This window comes from Terrapene carolina, unplaced genomic scaffold (assembly GCF_002925995.2).
Source record: "Terrapene carolina triunguis isolate 2854851 unplaced genomic scaffold, T_m_triunguis-2.0 Scaffold58, whole genome shotgun sequence".
NCBI lineage: Eukaryota > Metazoa > Chordata > Testudines > Emydidae > Terrapene > Terrapene triunguis.
Window position 1 is genome coordinate 27,809,688 of NW_020664409.1, and position 19,591 is coordinate 27,829,278.

The 19,591-nt window shown below is 42.9% G+C and overlaps 1 protein-coding gene across 1 annotated transcript in view; it reads left to right on the forward strand.

Annotated features, from left to right (window-relative positions):
- The window catches only part of APCDD1 (APC down-regulated 1), a 32,756-nt gene extending 26,956 nt beyond the window's left edge, over window positions 1–5,800 (forward strand). The window contains exons 4-5 of the mRNA XM_024200838.3: window positions 2,126–2,447; window positions 4,140–5,800. Coding sequence (XP_024056606.2) covers window positions 2,126–2,447; window positions 4,140–4,591 — 774 coding nt within the window. The 3' untranslated portion in view covers window positions 4,592–5,800. The remainder of the gene's footprint in view (window positions 1–2,125; window positions 2,448–4,139) is intronic.
- Window positions 5,801–19,591: the final 13,791 nt, after the last annotated feature.

The following is a 19,591-nucleotide window of genomic DNA, read 5'->3' on the forward strand; positions in this document are numbered from 1 at the left end:
CCATACAGGGCTGAATCTTGCTGAGTGCCCTCATCTTCAGTGGAAGTTAATGGAGGTGCTTCACACCTTGCAAAGGCAGGCCCATTTAGACCGTGAAACTGTGCCAGATAAACAAGCCAAAGCGTGTTCCCATTGAAATCAATTGTATACCTCTCACTGATTTTAATGGCACTAAAACATAGCCAATACTGAACTAGATGCTTGTATTATAAAAATGATAACATGTCAGATAGTCTTGGCCCAGAATGTAGGAGTTAAAATATCCATTAGAAATGTTTTCTTGATTATTTTTATTACAATGAAGACACACAGTTTCAGTGTAAACATGTCAACCCAAAGACTGCAGCATTGTCTAGTGTATGAGAACCAGAAAGCGACACTAGGCCGTAAGGGAGACAAGGTGGGTGAGGTAATATCTTTTATTGGACCAACGTCTGAAGAAGAGCTCTGTGTCAGCCCAAAAGCCTGTCTCTCTCACCAGTAGAAGGTGGTTCAATAATAGATATCACCTCACCCACCTTGTCTCTCTAATAGTGTGGGACCAACACAACAACAATAACAATGCTGCATAGTAGGCCATAAGATCATAAGAATGGCCATATTGGGACAGACCAATGGTCCATCTAGGAGTATCCTGTCCTCTGACAGTGGCCAGTGCCAGATGCTTCAGAGTGAATGAACAGAATTTGATTTCCAATTTTTAAAGGATACCTTTTTGCCTCTTTTATTCTGCTGTTTAGCTCTGGTAGCAGTTTTTGGGTACTCTTACAGTGTTTTGTATTGGGGGTATCTATATAATTTGAGCTTCTATTGTGGTGTTTTTAAATAGTTTCCAGGCAGCTTGCAGGCATTTCATTTTTGTCGCTCTACCTTTTAATTTCATGTAACTAGTGTCTTTATTTTTGTGTAGTTCCCCTTTTTGTACTTAAATGCTACTGTGGTGTGTTTCTTTGGTATTTTCCCCCCTAAAAGAATGTTAAATTTAATTACATTATGATTGCTCTTACCAAATGGTTCAGCTATATTCAGCTCTTGGACCAGATCCTGTGCTCTGCTTAGGACTAAATCAAGAATTGCTTCTCCCCTTGAGTGTTCCAGGACTACCTGCTCCAAGAAACAGTCATTAATGGAGTCTCAACATTTTCTCTCTACATCCCATCCTGAAGTGACATGTACCCAGTCAACACGGGGATAGTTGAAATCCCCCATTATTATTGTGTTTTCCGTTTCACCATCACAATCACCATCCTGGTCACATGGTTGGTAGCATATTTCTGCAGCTATACTCTTACTATTCAAGCATGGAACTTCTATCCATAGAGACTGATTGTCCAAAATGAGTGAAAAGCAAGAAGTAAATCAATTGTGAAAAATACATTCTCTCAGTTTAATCATCGATGGTATTTTATTAGTAGCACACAGGAGAAATTTGATTTTCTGTTTTTAAGTTTAGGGCCAAACTTTGCTTACACACACCTGTGCAACTCCATTTAAGTGAGTGGAGTTGCGTGCATGTCATTGAGAGGAAAATTGACAGAGTCCCTTCACACAGACACCACTGGAAATGAAATATTTTTGCGTTGATATTTTACACTAAAGTCTAATATCTTCAAAAGTTTAAATAGCAGGATATTAATTTTCCAGACTGCTAGCCAAATTAAAGTTAGGAGGATGTATGTACGTATCCACAGCATCCAAAGTTAATCATTAAAAATAGGTAATTAATACAAAGTCAGAGCTGAACAAATGTGTTCTTTTTAATGAAATTAAGAGCAGGATTTTAAGGCACCTACTTATCTGAGTTAGCCATTCTGCCAGCATTATAGATTCAAAGTTTTTTTTTCCCTTCCAAATGAAGGAAACAATAAATACTTGAAGTAAAATATTTGTTCAAAGTAAACCCAGGAGAAGAAATTAATATCTTAACCCTCTCACTGCTGCACAATATACTATGTGCACCATATTCCAGGTATATCACTCTGACGTACAGAATCTGCAGTAAAATGAGGCAAACACTTGAAATCCTTAGATGTGAGGTTGATTTCACCTCAGCATGACACACACATTATGGTCTTCATTGAGGAGAATTCATTGTCTAACAGGGTTTTTCTCCACTTTGTTTCAGAATCACGATCATACCTGTATAGCATGTAGAATCATTTACCGGTCAGATGAGCACCATCCTCCAATCTTACCTCCAAAGGCCGATTTGACTATTGGATTGCATGGAGAATGGGTGAGCCAGCGCTGTGAGGTGCGTCCTGAAGTCCTCTTTCTCACCAGGCACTTCATCTTCCACGATAACAACAACACCTGGGAAGGTCACTATTATCACTACTCTGACCCCATCTGTAAGCACCCCACCTTTACCATCTATGCCAAGGGGCGCTACAGCAGGGGAGTGCACTCTTCCAAAGTGATGGGAGGAACAGAGTTTGTGTTCAAAGGTACGACCGCTACATTGTGCAGTTTTGTTCCATTACTGAGTAAGAAGATAGGTTGTTCATAGCTGGGTGAAAGTTGCCAGTGATAATGTTTCAAAACTTGTATAGTGTCAAGAACTTCCCGAACTGATATGCAAACTACGCAGAGGGGTCACATCTCTCACACACACACTGAAATGCAGCAACTTCTGAGGCAAAATGTAGTAACTTTTAAATGCACAGCAAAACTACAAAACAGCTTCAGTCACTAAGTGAAGAATATCTAATTGAAACTACAGGAGCATATGGGCAGAATTCAGTTATCCAACTGGTCAGATAAATGTGGTGAAAGCACTCTCCTCTTATAAAGAATACTGTAGAATCTTTCACCGCAAGAGGTCAGTAGCTTTAGCATCTTAAGACAAAAGACATTCCCGCCCCCCTTGGCATCCCTCTGGGAAATTGGTTCAGCATTGACAATGTCACCTATGGAATCATCACCAAGCACTGACTATACCTGTCCTGCTTAGCTTGAGATCTGGCAAGATTCACAGCCCCATGTGGTCTAACTTGAAATGACATTTGAGAAGCCTCATAATGCCCTTTTAGACTCTCCTATGTCTCCAATTTAGGAAAGAGCCTGACTGGAGGAACTAACAGATTGGAACAGAATTTCCAAAGGAGCCTAGGGGTTGCTCCAGTCTGTCAGAGGCTCTGCTCACAATAGCAACACAGAGCCATGGTTGGTTACCTGGAAGTAATTACTTGGGGTGACAACTTCAGTAAGGCCAGCATTTCACCCATGCTGCTTATTTATAATGTATTGTTCAACCTGCTGCTGAACATATGAGAATCCAGCGCTAGAAAAGCAAGAGGATGAACTGTTAGTTTTCTTTTGTGTAACACCTGGGAAATAATATGGATTGCGAGACCACCGAAACACATACACGGTTATAAAATATCTACGTGAAAATTCTGAGAAATCTTGCTTTAAAAAAAATCTTGAATCACATATACGTTGCTAATGTCCTGCTGCAGAATTTACATTTCTGGAGGGTTGTGAAGGGTTTTGTTTTATTTTTGGTAAAGTTTGTCAATGTTAATCCACTGAAAACCTCAATTCTCTTTTTATGTAACATACTGGGCCAAATTCATCCCTAGTGCAAATTCCATTTAAGTTCCCCTAACCCCATTCCGACCCCAGCTTTTCTTCAGGTCTGTTGCAATTGAGCTGATGAAAATCAACACTCACATGACAAACTCCATTGAAATCTGGTCAGTATGGTTAGAATTGAAGAAAGTTGTAAGACTTATGTTTGAAATTATAAACTGCGGTTATTTTTTAAGACATGGGATAGGGTCTCTCTCTATAATTCAGACCTAAAGATGTAATTCATATGATGGTATGGATAGTTTATGAGAGAAGGTGAAACTGTTACATTTTCTGAGCTTTGAGATTTGTATTTGGAATTTGTTAGCTCATTATCTTTGTGGACTATCTTAAAAATTCTCATTTTGCCCGTGGAACTAATATTAATTAAAATCTGAGTAAAGTTTTATTATATCCTCCTTCCTCTATCTTTATATTTAAACCAACCAACCGAGGAGAATCAAGCCCTTTGTTGCAACTCTGAATTCAGGGCTAATAATAAGACTGTCACCTTCACTTTTGCTTTGTCCCTCAGAGATATTTAGCTTTCTCTTCTTCCTTTACAGTAAATCACATGAAAGTCACCCCCATGGATATAGCTACAGCCTCTCTACTGAATGTCTTTAATGGGAATGAGTGTGGAGCAGAGGGATCGTGGCAAGTTGGAGTACAACAGGATGTTACTCACACCAATGGCTGTGTTGCTTTGGGGATTCGCCTACCACACACAGAGTATGAAATCTTCAAAATGGAGCAGGATGCCAGAGGTAGCTACTTACTGTATAACGGCCAGAGGCCTAGTGATGGGTCCAGTCCAGACAGACCAGAGAAGAGAGCCACTTCTTATCAGATGCCATTAGTTCAGTGTGCTTCATCAGCACCGAGACCTGAAGAGTCACCAGAGGAGAACAAAATAGGCCGCTATAGCAGCAGGGCACCAGAAAAGGACTCCAGTGTATTTGTCCTTACCCTGATGCTGTTTATTTGTACTATGTCACATTGGAACATTCTCAGTTGAAAGGAAAAAACTATTTTTCATGACTACAAAACCAGGATTCCATATGACTGAGAGTTTTTCTTTTCAGAAAGAAAAGGACATTTATTTTCTTGATGCACTGGAATGCCTGAGAACTGTTGTTCTTTTCCTTATTTTTTTCCCCTCCTTGAATCATGAACGGCACTCGTTTGATGTTTTTGCTTTGAACTTCGTCCAGTCTGATCCCTGGCCTGACATGACTGCACAACCGTAATTGCACTTTACGACTGCAGACTTACTTGGCTTTTTAACTACTAGGGTAAACCTAAAGATCCTGCTTCAGTTGGCTCTGCCATTTTGCTGTTGTGGTTCATTTCCCCCCTAGCACTCAGTTTCTCATCAGAATTTAACTGTCAGGAATCACTCTGTATAGTATTGTGTTAATACTGTGATAATGGCTTTTGTCTTATTCTTTAGGACTCTGCTGTAGATATGTACATATAAAGAAATCCCACAAGGATCTATCTAAATACAATCTTACAGGTTTTACACAAAAGAAAAAAAATATACAAACTATCCTCCTGTCAGAAGGTAAATGGAAAATTATCTCTAATTAAGTAACATTCAAAGTAATTTAAGCTATTTTTACATATAATTGTTTAACTTGTAAAAACAACCAAAGGTTTAGTGGGATGTAAGTATTTTTCTCATTCAGTTACATTAGGTATGCAATTGCTTCAGGCCTCCCGTTGTATCTACTAACTAGTTACAATAACCCCCCACCCCCTCCCTTTAAAATCAGATAGAGAAAACATTTTTTCATCAGGTATGCACAGTATATGTAAGTTGCAGAAGTATTAGTGGATTGCTCCATGTTGTTGTACTCACTACCCCTTATACCCTCTCTATGCAATGTTCCTGCCTTGAATTTCATTTTATTAGGGGTGGACAAAATAATGAAGGGGCTGGGGCCATAACAGAAATCATTTAAAAAAAAAAAACCCTCTGCTAAAGAAGATTAAGAATTGTAAAGTGGCAGTAGGTAGGAAGTAAAGAAGGGATTCTAGCAGCGCACACATCATCCATGGGCCAAATCATGTCTTCCTCCTTTCAACTTAGAGAGCAGAGAAACAGCAGAAAATTTGAAAAGATGGAGCAAATTTCACCAGCGGGAATGGGGTTTCACAAATACAGAGCACTCCCACCCTTCCTTTCAGTACACAAGCCCCTACACAGGGTCACATTGAGTTTCAGGCTTGTCTTCAGTATTACATGGCTGAGACAGGAACAAATCTTCAAAATTACAAGTAAAATATGCAGTCTCTATTCTCTACAAGATGTATGCAGTTAGGTCACATATGCAAATGTGTTAGCTGAGAAGTGCACAAGTTATTGATCCTTTAATTTCATCAAACTCATTTAAGTTGGATAGCACCACGTACACCTATGGCACAATACAAATATATTTCAATCTATAGTTTGTGTGACATGGCTCCATAGCCTGTCAGCCTAAGGTGTTAAGACTCAGCAATGGAGGACCTGTGAATGGAGTAATTTATATCATATAGGTTCAAATGTTTTTAAGAAGTGAAAGGATAAAGCAGGGGGGTTTTCCGCAACCGTGCAACTTGACACTGGAGTTCTGTAGCAACATTGTTACATTCCAGCCCAGAAGAAGTTATTGCACCCGAAATAAAAAACCCAGAATATAACCAGCAAGAGAAAGAAGCTGTTGTGCAAATCATTTTTAAAAACTAACTTCTCTCAAAGCACAAAAGGGAACAAAGGAAAAAGTGATCAGAAGTAAGACTCCTTGTGTGTTTCACTACAGTTTACACATTGTGCCTGCTGTTGTAGGTCAGAACATGACAGGAGTCCATATTTTGAGATGTAACGTCATCATTGCCAATGTTGGAGTGTATTAGCTTAAAGCCCAGGATTTTAAAAAAATATTTTATTTTTGTAAAGTTATAGAAAATATTTTTCTTCACAATTTAGTGTTCCAGATTAAACTGCCAGGGAACTTTTGAGCACTTGTTAAAATACTGATTGAAATAAAAGACTCAGTGAAGAGCTAAGAATTCTTCAGTATCTTATCTGTAATGGCTGTGTTTTGTCTCCCTTCTACAGGTAAAGAATAAAAAGTCTCTTGGTAAATTACACCCAAGCTAGACTGAAACCCTTTATCTAATAACTTAGCTGCAGAAAAACCGATTTTATTATCTAGTAAATAGTATTTTTGCTTCAGATCACCTCAGCTGAGGTTAGAAAGAGCTCTGATGAACACAGGTATCATTATTTAAGTTCCAAACTAAAACTCTTTGGATTCTTTTGATAAAATGGACTGAAATATCTGCTGGAAGCACACAACAAGGAATGATACTGTTGGCCTCAGAGGACTGTACAGTCATCCAGTTAGAACAGCTGTGTCAGTACAAAGGGTGTGTGGTTTCAATAGAAACAAAATATTTTCATAAATGAGCTCTATTTATGAGCTCAAATTATTTTGGCAAATTAAAAAGTAGAAAAATTCATTTTGGATCAAACAAAATGTGTTGTTTAAATTTTGACAACTTTTAAACGTTTTTAATTTATTTTTTATAAAGTTAAAACAAGTTTTGAAATGAAAAGTCCTTTCAAACAAAAAAAATGAAATGTTTCACAAACACTGAAACAAAACATTTAGCTTTTTTCAGAATTTTTTTCCGGTTGAAACAAGTGAGCAAAATCAAGACCAATTTCTGAAACATTGTGGTGTCACTGAATCTGCATCTCCTCCACCCCCCAAAAATAAATTAGTGTGGAAAAAACTTTGCCCAGCTCTAGTTAAGTCTTTGCAATTTAAAAGAAATTCTACTGAAAAATGAGAGTGAAAACTGCACAGGAAAATATTTTCTTCATTAAATAAATTAAAGGCTTTCATCTTGAAGGGTTTGCTAAGTAATGGCAGCACAAATTTACACTTTGAGATGGTCTATATAAGCAAACTGAATGGAATTCAATAGATTTGTCTAAGAGGTATGGCATCAGGCCATATATATCACAGGTTAGACAAATTCCAGAAAGAGAATAAAATGGATATATTAAATGTCTCTAGACATTTCACTTATTTCTCAAAATCCTAAACATATTCCCAAATAGATTTTTTTTTTCCTCTCAGCCACAAGCACTAGTATTTTGGAGACTATAGGAGGCAAGCAATAAAACAGTAAATTTGCATTAGTTTCATTTGATTAACTGCATAGTAATATATATTACTAGAGTCAGTCATATCTTCCAGTAAGTAAATGTGTTAATAAGCCACCATGAAACTCCACATACCAACTATTTTGCTTCAAAAATCAAATACAGACCCCAAAGTTTTATCACATGTATTGCGACTTTAAAGTTATCTTAAAGATTTACTCAATTGATCTTGTAATGTCTCCATACCAGTATCTTTAAGCAGTTCATTAGGTAATTTAGAACTCACTGAAAGAAATTAAGCTCTCGCAAAGAAAATAGTGGATAGGCATAAGAAAATATTGCCATCTAGTGGTAACATCTTGCCTTATGTTAATTCTCTAATGAAGTCCTACCACCACACACTACACCAGTGGTCCCCTAACTTTTCCTCTCATGTCCCCCCTTACCAGTAATAGAATGTGTCTGCGGGCCCCACCCCCTGGCCAGGAGCAGAGTTGCAGCCGGGCTGGGGACTGTGGCTGGAAATCCGGTGCCAGCGGCTGAGAGCGGGGGCTGGGGACTAGTGGCCAAGAGCAGGGGCCAGCAGCCGAGCTGCAGTCAGGAGCAGGGACCCGGGCCGGGAGCGGAACAAGGGCCACAGATGCAGCTGGGGGTGGGGCCGAAGCAGAGCTGGGGCCAAAGTAAAGCTGGATGGTGCTCCCTCCCTGACCCCTCGTGGGGTCTGGCCAGGCCCGACCGTGAGCCCCCTCCTCCCCCCCCCCGACGTTCCTCCACGCTACACAGAGAAACACCAGAGCTCATTGCTTAATATGAAGAGAATAACAAACATTTATTTTTAAAAATAATTAAATAGGTGCTAAATATCTAGCTATAGATTTAAAGATGATCCATGAATTATGTGAAAAGCTCGTGTATCCTGAATTCGGAGCCTTTGTGTGCGTGTATTATGATACAGTCTTAAATTATACAATCACATACTATTTTTTCCCCCCACAGGACCCCTGCTTCATTCAGTGCACATGATGGAGCATGCTCTGGGGATGAATCAGGATTTTACAGTGAAGGAGATGGTCTGTAGGACCCTGATTCATTTCTTGCAGAAACTAAAAGATGTGTAGTGAATGAGGCTGGGGACTTTAAGAAGGGAAAGGATGGTCTCGTGGTTAAGGCAGTTGAATTCTGCCCTGGAGAACTGGGTTCTATCCCTGCCTCTACCACAGAGTTCCTATGTGAAGCTAGGCAGGTCACTTAAATCAAACTTCTATAAAATACCTAAAAGGAATCCCTTCTCCAGCTCCCTCTCCAAAGTACTGAATCACTTAAATTGTCTGCATAGACTGTCAGCCATTTCTATGGGTTTTTAAAAGTCATGAAATGGATAACTTCAGTGTTATCTTGTCAAATGCTGCACATGAATTATACATCCATATTTCATTTAAAAAGGTATATGTACACACACATGCACCATGGCATAGTATAAAGGTTTTATCAGCATAAATTAGGAATTATCACTTTACTCATGAATGCTGAAGCCACAAGCTATGCGAGTGATCCCAAATGAGTACCAATCAATACCACAATACACCAAGCCAATGCCAGTATTTTTACATCAGACCATCATATATTCTGCATATACCATGTTACAGAAAAACTATTTTACAATTACTTAAGAAAAAAATTATTAGGACCATTTGGTTGTCTCATTCTGCCTATAAAACCAGGTGCCTTAATTGCCATGAATCCAAACACATATGGCTCAGAGGGAGCTACAAATATCATCTGATTAGGTTTTCTGTACCTAAACTACCTTGACTTTAAGGTCTGCTCTCTCAGCATCTTACACAGGTAAAAGCAGATGCTGTGTCCCACATTGGAATGCTAGGAATCTTCCTTTTCCAGAGGCCTACAGCTCCTGTTTCTATCCCTGCAGGATCATACTGGACCTGAAACCTTTCCACAACTGAAGAGAATCTTAGGGAGGAGATATTTCAGGAAAGACAATTCCACTTTTGGTGAGAAAGGAGGAACCATTTTTCTGGCAGGTTGCTCCAAAAAAAAATTAGTGACCTTGAAGCTGCTCAGAAGTTTGAAATGTCAGCAGCTCTGGGGGGAAGATGGACAGAGGAAAATTGAAGCAGTCAGATGTGTGTGGTAAAATTCAGAACAGTGTGGTACTCACAGCTCCTCTATTTATCACATGGCTCCACAATCACAGCCACATTTGTGGTATGTAAACATACATGTACTCACAGACATACAAACAGTATATGAGAAAGCTTTATAGCTATAAAATCATTTAGAGAAGAAAGGTTGATCCTATGGTCAAGGCATTGGCTGGGACCCAGACACACTATTATATTCCTGGCTCTGCCACAAATTATTGTGTGACCTAGCAGAAGTCAGTCTCTCGGTGCTTTTGTTTCCCTATCTTTGTCACAAGGATACCACCCCTTCGCTCACCTTATAGGGGTGTGAAGAGTATAAATTCACTAAGATTTGTGAAGCACTGAGATGGAGCAGTCAGGGGGGAGGGGAGCAAGTGGGACTGTACCTAGGTTGATATTTCCTGGCGTTGCAACATTTCTTCCCTATGGCAGTGGATGGTTCCAGCTTAACCGCATGGAAATGACTATGTTCCAAGTTGTGAAAAGACATTTGAGAGTGGGCCAGCCTTTCATTCTGGTGCCTTTGATATAAAACAATTAGGGAAATTTTAACAAGTACATTGACGCTCTTTTCCAATGTAATTCCAAGTTAAATAAACCTGGTTTCCTTGGAGTTCCACAGGTTGAGGAGAAAAATCATTTTAATCAGGAAAATAATCTTTAAGTGAAGCTGGAGCACCGGGAGAAGGGCATAAGGGCCACAGTTTATGGTACAGCAGAAAGGGTTGAGAATTTGGAGGCAGTGCCAAGGGGTCGAATGTCAGACCAAAAGCCTGAGGTTAGGCAGCTATAGTCATGCGAGTTGGGTGACCGTATGTCCTAGTTTTCTTGGATTCTTTTTATTTACAGGGCCTGTCCGTGACTGGATTTGCTAAACCCAGTTTTTCCCAGCTTTGTTTAGTCCCCTCCCCCCAACAGGAGATACAGACTCTTGCTGAACTGAACCACAGGAGTGCAACAGATCAACACCTCAGCCAAGTACATACACCAGCTCTAATGGAAAGGGACAGGAGAGACATTTCTGGCACCTATCCATATATTGAGGGATGAGGCAACCAAACTTTACTGGCTGCTTCAACCCTCAGGAAGTATATTGGTTGAACTTTCCCAAGGAGGTAAGTGGAGCAAAGAAGGAAACAGTTACTTACTGTAACTGGTTCTTCAAGAGGTGATGCAGACATGTATTCCACTTAGGTGTGTGTGCCCAGCAAGCTGGAGCCAGAGATTTTTGCCTAGCAGTACCCATAGAGGCTGTCTTCCCCAGGAATTGAAATTAGAGAGGGTGTTTGAATTTACAGTGGTGGTTGGGAAACGATTAAATTGGCAACACTGCAGTAACTAGTTGACCACTAGAGGGGGATGGAGGCATTCGGGAGGGGGTAGGGAAAGCCCTACGTAGAAGAGCAGCACTTGTGGCTGTGGCCTCTCCCTTGGCTATATGAGGTGGGGCCACCCCAACCCCCTCAGTTCCTTCACACTGAAAGCCCCTGAGAGGAGACGCTGATGCAGGGGGGACAGAAGGTGAGTCATGGAATAACCGCCTGCATCATATCTCAAAGGAACCACAGTTACAGTAACTATCTGTTTCTTCTTCTTTGAATAGTTGCAGATGTGCATTCCACTTAGGTGACTTGTGAGCAGCACCCCAATCCGGAGGCAGGGCTCGGAGTCTACTGCAATAGGGATCGCAGGATTGCCCTTCTGAGGCCTTCATCTGCTCCGAAAGATGTGGTAATAGCATAGTGGTCTGTAAACGTATATATGGACGACCACGTGGCTGCCCTGCAAATGTCCGGTATGGAAATGTCACTGAGGAACTCTATCAACATTGTTTGCGCTCTCATGGAGTGGGCACATATCCACTGAGAAGTCGTAGCCAAAGCTAGCTCAGCCTTGATACAGGCTAGCCAACTACAAAAGCAGTTTCTCTTCCCTTGGTGTTCACACCTCAACTGCTAATAGAGGGCCTCATCCTCCCTGATTGAACTAACCTCGTTATCTCTAGACTGATTCTTGCCTGCATATTTATACCTGCCTCTGGAAATTTCCACTACATGCGTCTGACGAAGTGGGTATTCACCCACGAAAGCTTATGCTCCAATACGTCTGTTAGTCTATAAGGTGCCACAGGACTCTTTGTCGCTTGATACAAAAGGTTATCCATCTACAGATAGTCTGCGCAGAGACTGCTTGCCCCTTCATGCAGTCTGCATACAACACAAACAGCGAGGTGAAATACAAAATGGTTTAGTCCTATCTAGATAAAAGGCTAGACATCACCTGACATTCAGAGTATGGAGGCGCTGTTCTTCTGGGGAAGAGTGCGGCTTAGGGAAAAATGCAGGTAAATACACTGCCTGATTCAGATGAAACAGAGACCACCTTGGATAAAAACTTTGGGTGTGGTCGCAGCGTTACCTTGTCCTTGGAGAACTGAGTGTAAGGCAGCTCAGCCATGAGGCCCTGCAACTCACACCCTTCTTGCCAAAGTAATGGCTATCAGGAAGATGGTTTTCTGAGACAAGAGAGGCAGCAGACAGGATGCAAGGGCCTCGAATGGAAAGCCTATCAGCGCCACTAGAACTGTGTTAAGGTCGCACAAGGGAACCAGTTCTGAGACTGGAGGATGTAAGCAAAGAAGCCCCTTCAGAAATCTCATCACCATGGCACTGGAAAAAACTGACTTCCCTTCAATTGGGAGATGGAACATTGATATCACTGCCAAATGCACTCTCACAAACTGAGCGCAAGGGCCGATTTCTGAAGACATAACAGGTACTCCAAGATGTCCTGGATGGAAGTTCCTGTTGGCTGAGTTCCACGGGCCAAGGACCACACAGAGAATCTCTTCCACTTCATTAAGTAGGCCGTCCTAGTGGGGGACTTCCTACTGCTGAGTAAGACTTGTTGGACAGCTGCCAAGCACTGTTCCTCCCCTTCATTCAGCCATGTAACAGCCACACCATACGGTGCAGGAAGCTGACTGCAGGATGGAGGGTGCGGCTATGGTCCTGAGTGAGCAGGTTAGGATGGAGAGGAAGCAGTATGGAAGGCTGAGCCAACAGAGCAAGGAGGTCTGAGAAACTGTCTTGGTCATGCTGGATCAGTAAGGATGATCTTGGCCTGATCCACATTAAGCTTGAGAATGACCAGCAGAATGATCGAAATGGGGGGGGAAGCATACAGAAGAGCCGATGGCCAGCTGTAGTGGACGGTGTTGGAGAAGGAGCCTGGACTGAGTCTCTCTCCCCTCCCTGCCCCCCCGGAGCAGAATAGGCAATACTTTGTTTTCCCTCATCACAAACAGATCAATCACAGGGATGCCCCATATTGTGAAGACGACCCAGAGAATGCTCTCCTTCAGTTGTGGCTCAAGGAGAAAACCCTGCTGAGATGGTCCGCGAGATGATTTTGCACTGCCAGAAAATGGACTGCTACCAGAGTGATGTCTTCTTCAATGCAAAATTGCCACAGGTTGATTGCCCAGAAAGAGTAACGTGGAATGCACACACCACCCTTGCTTGTTCACATAATACATAGTGGTTGTATTATCGGTGAGTATGTGAACCACTGAATGTCTCACGCAATCCCAGAAGACACAACGTGCATTGTGGATGGCCTAAAGTTCCAACATGTTGATATGGAGTGAGGTTTCCTGTTCCAACCACAGGCCCTTCACCCTTAAAGAGTCCAGATGCACCCACCAACTCAGAAGGGAAGTATCGATAACCACTGACTTGGTCAGAGAGGGTTGAGAGAAGGGGATTCCTTGGCACACATTGTGTGGGGACTCCCACCAGCACAGGGAATCCAGGACTGGTGGAGAAAGATGAACCAACCTGTCCAGGGAATGCAGAGCAGGGAGGTAAACCATCCTGAGCCACCTGGCAAACTGGGCCAACTGCGTGCAAGCAGACCTGTGGCCCAACAGGCTCCGACACTCGCAAATTGTTGTTGTAGTTGGCTGAGACTGCAGACTGAGGCAGAGCTGTTGAATTGCCTGGAAGTGGTCGGTCGGCAGAAACGCCCTCAACCTCATGGAATCTAACAGGGTCCCAATGAACTTGATTTGTTGAGTGGGAGCCAAGGTTGACTTTACGGTGTTTAAAATGAGTCCCAGACAGTCGAGCAAAGGCAAAATTGTGTCAACATGGATGAGGACCTTCCCTCTGGAGCCACCTTTCAGCAACCAATTGTTGAGGTACAAGAAGATGTGGATTCCCTTCCTCCTGAGATATGCCATGATTAAGGCTACATTTTAGTCACAGGTATTTTTAGTAAAAGTCATGGACAGGTCACGGGCAGTAAACAAAAATTCACGGCTCGTGACCTGTCCATGACTTGTTCTATATACCCCTGACTACATCTTGGGGTGGGGGTGGCCCGGGGGTGCCACGGATGCTCTGGGGGTGGAGGCCCGGGACTCCCGCTGGTGCAGGGGGTGGGAGGAGAGGAGTAGGCAGTAGCACAGAGCTTGGGACCCCCGCAGGTGCTGGGGGAGGGGTTGGCGAGGCTAGCAAGCTCCCTACCCGGCTCCTCAGAAACAGCGACATGCCCCTCCCTCAACTAATATCTCCACGTGCAGCCCCCACCTTAAGCCCTCAGCCCCCAACACACCCAAACTCCTGCTGCTGCTGCTGGGGGAAAGCAAGGAGCGGTGGCCCGAGACTGCCCCAGCAGCAGCTGGTGCGGCTGGCCCAGGGGTAGCCCGAGCTCCTCAGGCCGCTTCCAGGCCAGCCGTACCGGCTGCTGCAGAAGTCATAGAGATCCCAGAAAGTCACGGAATCCGTGACCTCTGTGACCTCCATGACAAACTCTCAGCCTTAGCCCTGATCACTGCCATGCATTTGGTGAAGACTCAGGAGGCAGAAGAGAGGCCAAATGGGAGAACCATATGCTGAAAGTGGCATTCTCCTAACACAAAATGCAGAAAATTCCTGTGGCTCGACAGAATCGCCACATGAAAGTCAGCATACTGAAAGTCCAGAGCAGTGAACCAATCATTCTGAGACCGTGTGGGAAGAACAGTTAATAGAGCAACCATGCAGAATCTCATGTACTTGATGAATTTCTTGAAGCTGCAAAGGTCGAGAATGGGTCTTATCTCACCCTTGGATTTCAGTATCAGGAAGTACCAGGAGTAAAAGCTGTGGCCCCGGTGTTCCTGCAGAACTTCCTCCACTGCTCCCTACTTCTACAGAGAGCTGACCTGCTCGATAAACAGTGTCTCGTGAGAGGGATCTGTGACAGGTTGGATCACAGAAACCCCCTTGGGAACTGCCAAGTGAGGTGCCAAGACTACTTTTGCCCCTGCTTTCCCTGCCAGCTCAGGACCCCAGCACCCTGTCTTGCTGACCAGACATTCCCATCTGCTCCAACACAAACCCAGGGTCTGAATTACTTGCCCCACAGCTGCAGACTTAACTGAAAGCAGCTTACAGAAGTGTTCTTGTCTTTAACACTCAGGTGCCCAACTCCCAATGGGGTCTAAAACCCAAATAAATCCATTTTACCCTGTATAAAGCTTATACAGAGTAAACTCATAAATTGTTCGCCCTCTATAACACTGATAGAGAGATATGCACAGCTGTTTGCCCCCTTCCCCCAGGTATTAATACATACTCTGGGTTAATTAATAAGTAAAAAGTGATTTTATTAAATACAGAAAGTAGGATTTAAGTGGTTCAATGTAGTGACAGACAGAACAAAGTGAATTACCAAGTAAAATAAAATAAAACACGCAAATCTAAACCTAATATAGTAATACAACTGAATATAGGTAAAATCTCATCCTTAGAGATGTTTCAATAAGTTTCTTTTCTCAGACTGGACACCTTCCTAGTCTGGGCACAATCCTTTCCCCTGGTACAGCCCTTGTTCCAGTTCAGGTAGTAACTAGGGGATTTCTCATGATGGCTGCCCCTTTGTTCTGTTCCACCCACTTATATATCTTACATAAGGCGGGAATCCTTTGTCCCTCTGGGTTCCCACCCCCTCCTCACTGGAAAAGCACCAGGTTAAAGATGGATTCCAGTTCAGGTGACATGATCACATGTCACTGTAAGACCCCAAGCCTTCATTCCTCCCAGCCTGACTCACAGGAAGGCCTGCCTGCAAACAGAGCCATACACAGTCAATTGTCCTGGTTGATGGGAGCCATCAAGATTCCACCACCATTAATTTCCCACACTTTGCATAATTACAATAGGCCCTCAGAGTTATATTTCATATTTCTAGTTTTAGATACAAGAGTGATACATTGATACAAATAGGATGACCACACTCAGTAGATTATAAGCGTTGTAATGATACCTTACAAGAGACCTTTTGCATGAAGCATATTCCAGTTACATTATATTCACTCATTAGCATATTTTTATAAAATCATATAGACTGCAACGTCACAGGATCCCTGCAGAAGGATAGGGAAGACGGGTGGGAAGGAGGCGTGGAGAGGAAAAAATGGTTACTCACCTTCTCGTAACTGTTGTTCTTCAAGATGTGTTGTTCATGTCCATTCCAATCAGGTGTGCACGTGCTGCATGCACGGTCATCGGAAACTTTTTCCTTTAGCAGCTCCCATCGGGTTGGCTGGGGAGCCCCCTCAATATATGACCCTGCCGACCCGAGCCCCTTCTTGCCAGCTACTCCGACAGAGGGGAAAGTGGGTGGGTATTGGAATGGATGTGAACACCACATCTCGAAGAATAGTTACGAGAAGGTGAGTAACTGTTTTTTCTTCTTCGAGTGCTTACTCATATCGATTCCAATAAGGTGACTCCCAAGCTCTCCTCTGGAGGTGGGGTCGGAGTTAAGGAATCACTGATCGGAGAACCGCTCTGCCGAAAGCTGCGTCCTCTCTAGTATGCTGGGTGATGGCATAGGGAGTGGTACACATGTGCATGGAAAACCAGGTTGCCGCTCTGCAGATCTCCTGGATGGGCACCTGCGCCAGGAAGGTGGCTGACGAGGCTTGAGCTCTTGTCGAGTGGGCCGTAATAGCTGGGGTGGGACCTTAACCAGCTCATAGCAGATATGGATGCAGGCCGTGATTCAGGAAGAAATGTGTTGTAAGGAGACCGAAAGCCCTTTCATCTATTCTGTGACTGATACAAACAGTTGGTTCGATTTCCTGAAAGGCTTCATGCACTTGATGTAGAATGCTAGCGCATGCCGGACATCTAGTGAGTGACGCCTCCGCTCCTGTGCATTAGCATGCGGCTTGGGATAGAAGCCTGGCAGAAAGACATCTTGGCCAATGTGGAATTGAGATACCACATTGGGCAGGAACGCTGGGTGAGGCCTGAGTTGTACTTTGTTCTTATGTGTAGGGGGGGTCGAAGATTAGCGCTTTTAACTCAGACACCCTCCTGGCTGATGTGATGGTGACCAGGAAAGCCACATTCTACGAGAGATACAGAAGGGAGCATATCAGCAGTGGCTCGAATGGGGGCCCCATTAGTCTGGAGAGGACCAGATTGAGATCCCCAGCTGCTGCTGGGGCTTGAAATGTTTGCACTGGGCAGCAGGCATGTGCATCCCCAGTGACTTCATAGTCCTATCTCACCTGCCTTGCCCTCCCCCTAGCTTTCCAAACCTCCTCTGAAATCCCAGGTTAGGTGTCACCTTTTCTTCCTACCCCCACCCTGGCCCGTGTTACAGATGCCTTGATTTTAAATAATGACAATCTGCTCACCTATACATTAATTTTGTTCAGCCTCAGCAAAATGTGCTATTGTCTGATCTGCTACTCCAGGTGAGGGCTCCCTTTCTCTTCATTAGTACAACCACCTTCTAGTAGGTATTTCAGGTTACAACATGTTGGGCTTATTTTGGTGTTTGGCTGAGTGTGATGGTTTTTATTTTTTTAAAGGAGACTACCACTGGTCTCACACTTTGGCTCCCTAAACTCCCCCAATAAATACAGTGCATTAAGGTACTGTAAAGTAATTATTCCAGTCAGTGCTCCTCAGACACTGAGACCTAGCACACCCCCTATCGTATTGTACTCAATGTGATAACAGATTCTTCCTCTGATATATTTTAAAGCAGTCAACATGCCAGCCACTTGCAGCTCACACCACCACTTGGGAACCATTGATAAAACCAATGGGTTTATGATTTTTTAAAGTTGACCACTTATTACAAATTAAAAATGGGTTGTATTAACCTTCCTAAGAACCTTATGTTCCTCAAGTACTTTAACTGCAGAATTCAACATACTTTCAGTCATTGTCATTAACTGCCCTGGAAATCTATATATTCAATCTCTTCCAGACTTTACAGGAAGTGTTTGATGCAGGACTGCTCTCATGTCTTCAGAAAATATGAGTGTAAGGTGTACAGCGTTATTTTATCATATTAACTTTACTTGAACTATGAAAATGACAATTGAAAAAATATTCCCCATTTCCCGATACTACTGGTACAGTAGCTATGCTATTTGCCCACATGACTTTGAACAGAATGTACTTATTTTTCCTGTCCTTACTTTGTAGAGCAGATATAGAACACCATCAGCACCACCGAAAGCTTTCCCCCACACAGGATCAGCATTATGCCCCAATACTACCACCACCACCAGGGTACTGGGACCTTTAGCAACTACTTTTAGTGGGATCATCTCTGTACAGTATGCCTATCTACTGACGTGATGAGCCACTCTACAATAAAAGCAACTCACCACCTCCAGACTTCCTCAAATCCACATTCTACCCGCTCACCTCATGACTTCAGGAACAAGAAGGTATCAGCCCACTCCTCTTCAAGAAGGTTCTCATGGTGCCCACCAGATAAGTTTCCCCAATAACATATAGCAGTATCTTGGAGACCCCATAGAGCAGCATCTGCAAGAACCCAAAGAGATCTGAAGAGGAGGCCATGTGGCATACTGGACTGAGCATTCAGACCTGGGTTCATTTCTGGCTTTGCCACTGGCCTGCTGGCTAACTTCAGGCAAACCACTTCATCTGTGTCTCTCAGTTTCCCCATCTGTAAAACGGGGATAATTACACTGATCTCATTTGTAAAGCACTTTGAGATCTACTGCTGGAAAGTGCTATATGAGAGCTAGATGTTATCTACCCTGAGAGCAGACTGGAGTGTGGAGATCAGCAGCAGCAACCCGACTGAACATGTTTCACATACATAGATGACTGGCTATAGTTTGGAGATATTTTAAAAATACATTGGAGGCATTGCTCCCCAATTAAAGTTATCATTAGTGCAAGGAAAAGCAGATGGGGGGGGGTGGCTAACCAGGTTGACAGTATCCCATTCACATTTTTAAATGAACTTGCTGCCTAATTTATATATAGATAGATAGATGTTTTCATGGTAAGAATCTTCCATCATACAAGTATGTTTTGAGTGGCTTTCCAAAAGGGTATTACTTCTATAGCAGGACTGTTCTATTTCCTGAATGTATTGATTTCAGTTTTGTTCCTCAAGTAGTAACCGTAACCCTCATGCACATATACCCAACTATCACCCTTTAAACTTCTCTAGTTTTTCATGAAAAAGTTCCACTGTTGCTACCAACAGGTGGGAGCATTAGCATAGACAAGGCAGCAAGATCTGATGGCAATTTTACCAGTGTTGTGATTTGCACTGAACAAAGTTAAGACAACATGGTAATTAAAATATCTGCATTTGTCAGAAGCCTTTCTATGCAAATGCTCACCCTTGCTAA